At 43.3% G+C, this 8,550-nt stretch overlaps 1 protein-coding gene across 1 annotated transcript in view; it reads right to left on the bottom strand.

The window, feature by feature from the left end:
• Nucleotides 1-2,863: 2,863 nt before the first annotated feature.
• LOC134055408 (noelin-2-like) overlaps nt 2,864-8,550 on the bottom strand; it is a 6,565-nt gene continuing 878 nt past the window's right edge. Inside the window, exons 2-8 of the mRNA XM_062511744.1 lie at nt 8,418-8,468; nt 8,061-8,111; nt 7,876-7,889; nt 7,702-7,752; nt 7,346-7,396; nt 6,796-6,834; nt 2,864-3,572 (exon numbers count right to left, since the gene is read on the bottom strand). Of these exons, the coding sequence (XP_062367728.1) occupies nt 2,895-3,572; nt 6,796-6,834; nt 7,346-7,396; nt 7,702-7,752; nt 7,876-7,889; nt 8,061-8,111; nt 8,418-8,468 (935 nt within the window). The 3' untranslated portion in view covers nt 2,864-2,894. The remainder of the gene's footprint in view (nt 3,573-6,795; nt 6,835-7,345; nt 7,397-7,701; nt 7,753-7,875; nt 7,890-8,060; nt 8,112-8,417; nt 8,469-8,550) is intronic.

The following is an 8,550-nucleotide window of genomic DNA, read 5'->3' as shown; positions in this document are numbered from 1 at the left end:
AAAGGGAAGAAGAAATGAAAAAAAAGGGAGAAGAAATGGGAAAAAAGGGAAGAAGAAACGGGAAAAAAAAGAAGAAGAAATGGGAAAATAAGAAGAAGAAACGGGAAAAAAAGGGAAGAAGAAACGGGGAAAAGGGAAGAAGAAATGGGAAAAATAGAAGAAGAAATGGGAAAAAAAGGGAAGAAGAAACGGGAAAAAAAGGGAAGAAGAAACGGGAAAAAAAAGAAGAAAAATGGGAAAAAAAGAAGAAGAAATGGGAAAAAAGGGAAGAAGAAATGGGAAAAAAAGGGAAGAAGAAATGGGGAAAAAAAAGAAGAAAAATGGAAAAAAGAGGGAAAATGGGGAGAAAAATGGAGGGAAGGATGGAAAAAGAAGGGAAGAAAGGGATGAAAAAAATGGTAGAAAAAGAGGAAAAAATGGGGAAAAAGGGGAAGAATAAAAGGGAGAAAAGGAAGGAAACAACGGCAGCAAAGCCCAATTTGAGTTCGGCACGCGTCGAGAACCGGGAAATTTCCACCTCGGGAAGGAAAAAACCGCGGAAGCGTCGGGGGGAAAAAAAAAAAAAAAAATTCCCCAAAATATCCTCCCCCCCCCAAAAAAAAAACCACCAAAATCCCAGGAATTGCTCGCGACGTCGACGACGTTTTCGGGCAGGTCCGTCAGAGCTCTCCGGCGGCGTTGACGACGTGGAAGAGCGTGACGTTGTAGATGACCTGGTGGCCGTTATTCCAGGTGTAGAGCACCCTCTGGCGCGGGTTGTAGTCCAGCATGGAAATGTGGGAATATTGATTATGGAAGGGGATGTCGGTGTATTCGTAGCTGGAAGTGTTGGTGTGGTAGGAGAAGTAAATCTTGGCGCCGGCCGGGTGGGAATTGGGGGGAAAAGTTGGGGAAAGGGGGAGGGAAAAAAAATGAGGGGGAAAATGGGAGGAGGAAATGGAGGGGAAGAGGGGAAAGATGGGGTGGAAAAGTGGGGGGAAAGGGGGAAAAGAAGGAAGGGAAAAAGGGATGAAGAAATGGAGGAATAGAGGGGAAATGAGGGGGGGAAGAGGGAGGAAATGTGGGAAATGGAAGGGGAAAAGAAAGGGGAAATGGGGGAGGGAAAATGGAGGAAAAGAGGGAGAAATGGGAAAAAGGGAAGAAGAAATGGGAAAAAAAGGGAAGAAGAAATGGGAAAAAAAAAGAAGAAGAAATGGGAAAAAAAAGAAGAAAAATGGGAAAAAAAGGGAAGAAGAAATGGGAAAAAAGGGAAGAAGAAATGGGGAAAAAAGGGAAGAAGAAATGGGGAAAAAAAAGAAGAAAAATGGAAAAAGGAGGGGGGAAATGGGAAGAAAAATGGAGGGAAGGAGGGAAAAAGAAGGGAAGAAAGGGATGAAAAAAATGGTAAAAAAAGAGGAAAAAATGGGGAAAAAGGGGAAGAATAAAAGGGAGAAAAGGAAGGAAACAACGGCAGCAAAGCCCAATTTGAGTTCGGCACGCGTTGAGAACCGGGAAATTTCCACCTCGGGAAGGAAAAAACCGCGGAAGCGTCGGGGGAAAAAAAAACAAAAAAAATTCCCCAAAATATCCTCCCCCCCCCAAAAAAAAAAAAAAAACCACCAAAATCCCAGGAATTGCTCGCGGCGTCGACGACGTTTTCGGGCAGGTCCGTCAGAGCTCTCCGGCGGCGTTGACGACGTGGAAGAGCGTGACGTTGTAGATGACCTGGTGGCCGTTATTCCAGGTGTAGAGCACCCTCTGGCGCGGGTTGTAGTCCAGCATGGAAATGTGGGAATATTGATTATGGAAGGGGATGTCGGTGTATTCGTAGCTGGAAGTGTTGGTGTGGTAGGAGAAGTAAATCTTGGCGCCGGCCGGGTGGGAATTGGGGGGAAAAGTTGGGGAAAGGGGGAGGGAAAAAAAATGAGGGGGAAAATGGGAGGAGGAAATGGAGGGGAAGAGGGGAAGGATGGGGTGGAAAAGTGGGGGGAAAGGGGGAAAAGAAGGAAGGGAAAAAGGGATGAAGAAATGGAGGAATAGAGGGGAAATGAGGGGGGGAAGAGGGAGGAAATGTGGGAAATGGAAGGGGAAAAGAAAGGGGAAATGGGGGAGGGAAAATGGAGGAAAAGAGGGAGAAATGGGAAAAAGGGAAGAAGAAATGGGAAAAAAAGGGAAGAAGAAATGAAAAAAAAGGGAAGAAGAAACGGGAAAAAAAAAGAAGAAGAAATGGGAAAAAAAGGGAAGAAGAAACGGGAAAAATAGAAGAAGAAACGGGAAAAAAAAGAAGAAATGGGAAAAAAAGAAGAAGAAGAAACGGGAAAAAAAAGAAGAAGAAATGGGAAAAAAAGAAGAAGAAATGGGAAAAAAAGAAGAAGAAATGGGAAAAAAAGGGAAGAAGAAATGGGAAAAAAAGAAGAAGAAATGGGGAAAAAAGGGAAGAAGAAACGGGAAAAAAAAGAAGAAGAAATGGGAAAAAAAGAAGAAGAAATGGGAAAAAAAGAAGAAGAAATGGGAAAAAAAGGGAAGAAGAAATGGGAAAAAAAGAAGAAGAAATGGGGAAAAAAAGAAAAATGGAAAAAAGAGGGGAAATGGGGAGAAAAATGGAGGGAAGGATGGAAAAAGAAGGGAAGAAAGGGATGAAAAAAATGGTAAAAAAAGAGGAAAAAATGGGGAAAAAGGGGAAGAATAAAAGGGAGAAAAGGAAGGAAACAACGGCAGCAAAGCCCAATTTGAGTTCGGCACGCGTCGAGAACCGGGAAATTTCCACCTCGGGAAGGAAAAAACCACGGAAGCGTCGGGGGAAAAAAAAAAAAAAAAATTCCCCAAAATATCCCCCCCCCCCCCCCAAAAAAAAAAAAAAACCCCAAAATCCCAGGAATTGCTCGCGGCGTCGACGACGTTTTCGGGCAGGTCCGTCAGAGCTCTCCGGCGGCGTTGACGACGTGGAAGAGCGTGACGTTGTAGATGACCTGGTGGCCGTTATTCCAGGTGTAGAGCACCCTCTGGCGCGGGTTGTAGTCCAGCATGGAAATGTGGGAATATTGATTATGGAAGGGGATGTCGGTGTATTCGTAGCTGGAAGTGTTGGTGTGGTAGGAGAAGTAAATCTTGGCACCGGCCAGGTGGGAATTGGTGACGTAGAGCACGCCGCAGATCATGAAGGATTCCCCGGCGCTCCTTTTGGGATATCCCGTATCCCAACTCCTCAACACCTCCAACGTGTGCGGATCCACGCGGCTCACCACGATGTTGCCGGCGTTTTGGTTGGTGGTGTAGACCACCCAAAGCCCGTTCTCGTCCACCATGAAATCCATGTCGGAGAATCCTCCCCAGGAATACGGGAAGGTGTTGTTGTAACCGGCGCCGGCGAGGCTCCGCTGCACCACGACGCTCCGCGATCGGAAGTGGTAACGGATAACGACGTTGCTCTGGAATTTGTTGTAGTACAAGGATCCGTTGAAGACGACGTGGCCGGTTCCGGCCCAAGGGTGAGGGAGGAGGTGCTGGATGAAGTTTTGGCCGCTGATGAAGTCGGAGAGGCTGCGGAATTCCAGCACGCGGCGGCCTTTGTAGTAACCGTCCATGTACCAGATCTGCGGAGGGGAAAGGGTTAAAAATTGGGAAAGGGGGGGGGGGTGGTGTTAAAATTTGGGGGTTAAAATTTGGGGTGAAACGGGGTTGAAATGGGGTTAAAATGGGAATAAAATTGGTTAAAATGGGGTTAAAATGGGGTTAAAATGAGGTTAAAACGGGGTTAAAATGGGGTTAAAATGGGGTTAAAATGGGGTTAAAATTTGGGGTAAAACGGGGTTGAAATGGGGTTAAAATGGGAATAAAATTGGTTAAAATGGGTTAAAATTGGGTTAAAAATTGAGTTAAAATGGGGTTAAAATGGGGTTAAAATGAGGTTAAAATGGGGTTAAAATGGGGTTAAAATGGGTTAAAATTGGGTTAAAAATGGAGTTAAAATGGGGTTAAAAATGGAGTTAAAATGGGGTTAAAATGGGTTAAAATGGGGTTAAAATGGGTTAAAATTGGGTTAAAAATGGAGTTAAAATGGGGTTAAAATGGGGTTAAAATGGGGTTAAAATGGGGTTGAAATTTGGGGTAAAACGGGGTTGAAATGGGGTTTCAAGGTGGTCGAGGTGAGATCCCAACCCCTTTGTAGTAACCGTCCATGTACCAGATCTGCGGAGGGGAAAGGGTTAAAAATTGGGAAGGGGGGGGGGGGGTGTGTGTTAAAATTTGGGGGTTAAAATTTGGGGTGAAACGGGGTTGAAATGGGGTTAAAATGGGAATAAAATTGGTTAAAATGGGGTTAAAATGGGGTTAAAATGGGGATAAAATGGGGTTAAAATGGGTTAAAATTGGGTTAAAATTTGGGGTAAAACGGGGTTGAAATGGGGTTAAAATGGGAATAAAATTGGTTAAAATGGGTTAAAATTGGGTTACAAATGGGGTTAAAATGGGGTTAAAATGGGGTCAAAATGAGGTTAAAATGGGGTTAAAATGGGGTTAAAATGGGGTTAAAATGGGGTTAAAATGGGGTTAAAATGGATTAAAAATGGGGTTAAAATGGGGTTAAAATGGGTTAAAAATGGAGTTTAAATGGGTTAAAAATGGGGTTAAAATTTGGGGTAAAACGGGGTTGAAATGGGGTTTCAAGGTGGTCGAGGTGAGATCCCAACCCCTTTGTAGTAACCGTCCATGTACCAGATCTGCGGAGGGGAAAGGGTTAAAAATTGGGAAGGGGGGGGGGGGGGGTGTGTGTTAAAATTTGGGGGTTAAAATTTGGGGTGAAACGGGGTTGAAATGGGGTTAAAATGGGAATAAAATTGGTTAAAATGGGGTTAAAATGGGGTTAAAATGAGGTTAAAACGGGGTTAAAATGGGGTTAAAATGGGGTTAAAATGGGTTAAAATGGGGTTAAAATGGGGTTAAAATGGATTAAAAATGGGGTTAAAATGGGGTTAAAATGGGTTAAAATGGGGTTAAAATTTGGGGTAAAACGGGGTTGAAATGGGGTTAAAATGGGAATAAAATTGGTTAAAATGGGTTAAAATTGGGTCAAAAATGGAGTTAAAATGGGGTTAAAATGGGGTTAAAATGGGTTAAAATGGGGTTAAAATTTGGGGTAAAACGGGGTTGAAATGGGGTTAAAATGGGAATAAAATTGGTTAAAATGGGTTAAAATTGGGTTAAAAATGGAGTTAAAATGGGGTTAAAATGGGGTTAAAATGGGGTTAAAATGAGGTTAAAATGGGGTTAAAATGGGGTTAAAATGGGTTAAAATTGGGTTAAAAATGGAGTTAAAATGGGGTTAAAATGGGTTAAAAATGGGGTTAAAATGGGGTTAAAATGGGGTTAAAATGGGGTTAAAATGGGGTTAAAATGGGGTTAAAATGGGGTTAAAATGGGTTAAAAATGGGGTTAAAATGGGGTTAAAATGGGGTTAAAATGGGGTTAAAATGGGGTTAAAATGGGTTAAAAATGGGGTTAAAATTTGGGGTAAAACGGGGTTGAAATGGGGTTAAAATGGGAATAAAATTGGTTAAAATGGGGTTAAAATTGGGTTACAAATGGGGTTTAAATGGGTTAAAATGGGGTTAAAATGGGGTTTAAAATTGCGTTAAATAGAAGGAAAAACATTTATGAAAAATCCCCAATTTTGTGTGAAAAATCCCCAATTTTTTGGGGTAAAATCCCCAATTTTTGGGGAAAATCCCGTTTTCCTCACCCGGTTGTCGGCGTTGAGCGTCATCGTGTCGCTCAACCAGGATCCACCCAAAAATCCCAAATCCGGGAGATTTTTTGGGCGAAAATCCCCAATTTTTACAACAAATCCCCAATTTTGTGTGGAAAATCCCCAATTTTTTGGGGTAAAATCCCCAATTTTTGGGGAAAATCCCGTTTTCCTCACCCGGTTGTCGGTGCTGGGCGTCATCGTGTCGCTCAACCAGGATCCACCCAAAAATCCCAAATATGGGGCATATTTTGGGCGAAAATCCCCAATTTTTGCGAAAAATCCCCAATTTTGTGTGGAAAATCCCCAATTTTTTGGGGTAAAATCCCCAATTTTTGGGGAAAATCCCGTTTTCCTCACCCGGTTGTCGGCGTTGAGCATCATCGTGTGGCTTCCCAAAAAATCCCAAAACTGGGAGGTTTTTTTGGGCGAAAATCCCCAATTTTTGCGAAAAATCCCCAATTTTGTGTGGAAAATCCCCAATTTTTTGGGGTAAAATCCCCAATTTTTGGGGAAATTCCCTTTTTTCTCACCCGGTTGTCGGTGCTGGGCGTCATCGTGTCGCTCATCCAGGATCCACCCAAAAATCCCAAATATGGGACATATTTTGGGCGAAAATCCCCAATTTTTGCGAAAAATCCCCAATTTTGTGTGGAAAATCCCCAATTTTTTGGGGTAAAATCCCCAATTTTTGGGGAAATTCCCTTTTTTCTCACCCGGTTGTCGGTGCTGGGCGTCATCGTGTCGCTCAACCAGGATCCACCCAAAAATCCCAAATATGGGACATATTTTGGGCGAAAATCCCCAATTTTTGGGCGAAAATCCCCAATTTTGTGTGGAAAATCCCCAATTTTTTGGGGTAAAATCCCCAATTTTTGGGGAAAATCCCGTTTTCCTCACCCGGTTGTCGGCGTTGAGCATCATCGTGTGGCTTCCCAAAAAATCCCAAAACTGGGAGGTTTTTTTGGGCGAAAATCCCCAATTTTTGCGAAAAAGCCCCAATTTTGTGTGGAAAATCCCCAATTTTTTGGGGTAAAATCCCCAATTTTTGGGGAAATTCCCTTTTTTCTCACCCGGTTGTCGGTGCTGGGCGTCATCGTGTCGCTCAACCAGGATCCACCCAAAAATCCCAAATATGGGACATATTTGGGGTGAAAATCCCCAATTTTTGCGAAAAATCCCCAATTTTGTGTGGAAAATCCCCAATTTTTTGGGGTAAAATCCCCAATTTTTGGGGAAATTCCCTTTTTTCTCACCCGGTTGTCGGCGTTGAGCGTCATCGTGTCGCTCAACCGGGATCCACCCAAAAATCCCAAATATGGGACATATTTTGGGCGAAAATCCCCAATTTTTGCGAAAAATCCCCAATTTTGTTTGGAAAATCCCCAATTTTTTGGGGTAAAATCCCCAATTTTTGGGGAAATTCCCTTTTTTCTCACCCGGTTGTCGGTGCTGGGCGTCATCGTGTCGCTCAACCAGGATCCACCCAAAAATCCCAAATATGGGACATATTTTGGGCGAAAATCCCCAATTTTTGGGCGAAAATCCCCAATTTTGTGTGGAAAATCCCCAATTTTTTGGGGTAAAATCCCCAATTTTTGGGGAAAATCCCGTTTTCCTCACCCGGTTGTCGGCGTTGAGCATCATCGTGTGGCTTCCCAAAAAATCCCAAAACTGGGAGGTTTTTTTGGGCGAAAATCCCCAATTTTTGCGAAAAAGCCCCAATTTTGTGTGGAAAATCCCCAATTTTTTGGGGTAAAATCCCCAATTTTTGGGGAAATTCCCTTTTTTCTCACCCGGTTGTCGGTGCTGGGCGTCATCGTGTCGCTCAACCAGGATCCACCCAAAAATCCCAAATATGGGACATATTTGGGGTGAAAATCCCCAATTTTTGCGAAAAATCCCCAATTTTGTGTGGAAAATCCCCAATTTTTTGGGGTAAAATCCCCAATTTTTGGGGAAATTCCCTTTTTTCTCACCTGGTTGTCGGTGCTGGGCGTCATCGTGTCGCTTCCCAAAAAATCCCAAAACTGGGAGGTTTTTTTGGGCGAAAATCCCCAATTTTTGCGAAAAATCCCCAATTTTGTGTGGAAAATCCCCAATTTTTTGGGGGTAAAATCCCCAATTTTTGGGGAAATTCCCTTTTTTCTCACCCGGTTGTCGGGTGCTGGGCGTCATCGTGTCGCTCAACCAGGATCCACCCAAAAATCCCAAATATGGGACATATTTTGGGCGAAAATCCCCAATTTTTGGGCGAAAATCCCCAATTTTGTGTGGAAAATCCCCAATTTTTTGGGGTAAAATCCCCAATTTTTGGGGAAAATCCCGTTTTCCTCACCCGGTTGTCGGCGTTGAGCATCATCGTGTGGCTTCCCAAAAAATCCCAAAACTGGGAGGTTTTTTTGGGCGAAAATCCCCAATTTTTGCGAAAAAGCCCCAATTTTGTGTGGAAAATCCCCAATTTTTTGGGGTAAAATCCCCAATTTTTGGGGGAAATTCCCTTTTTTCTCACCCGGTTGTCGGTGCTGGGCGTCATCGTGTCGCTCAACCAGGATCCACCCAAAAATCCCAAATATGGGACATATTTGGGGTGAAAATCCCCAATTTTTGCGAAAAATCCCCAATTTTGTGTGGAAAATCCCCAATTTTTTGGGGTAAAATCCCCAATTTTTGGGGAAATTCCCTTTTTTCTCACCTGGTTGTCGGTGCTGGGCGTCATCGTGTCGCTTCCCAAAAAATCCCAAAACTGGGAGGTTTTTTTGGGCGAAAATCCCCAATTTTTGCGAAAAATCCCCAATTTTGTGTGGAAAATCCCCAATTTTTTGGGG

The sequence above is a fragment of the Cinclus cinclus genome, chromosome 32 (genome assembly GCF_963662255.1).
Source record: "Cinclus cinclus chromosome 32, bCinCin1.1, whole genome shotgun sequence".
In the NCBI taxonomy this organism is placed as follows: Eukaryota; Metazoa; Chordata; class Aves; order Passeriformes; family Cinclidae; genus Cinclus; species Cinclus cinclus.
The sequence above is the reverse complement of the archived record's forward strand: the minus strand, read 5'-3'. Positions and strand labels throughout refer to the sequence as shown.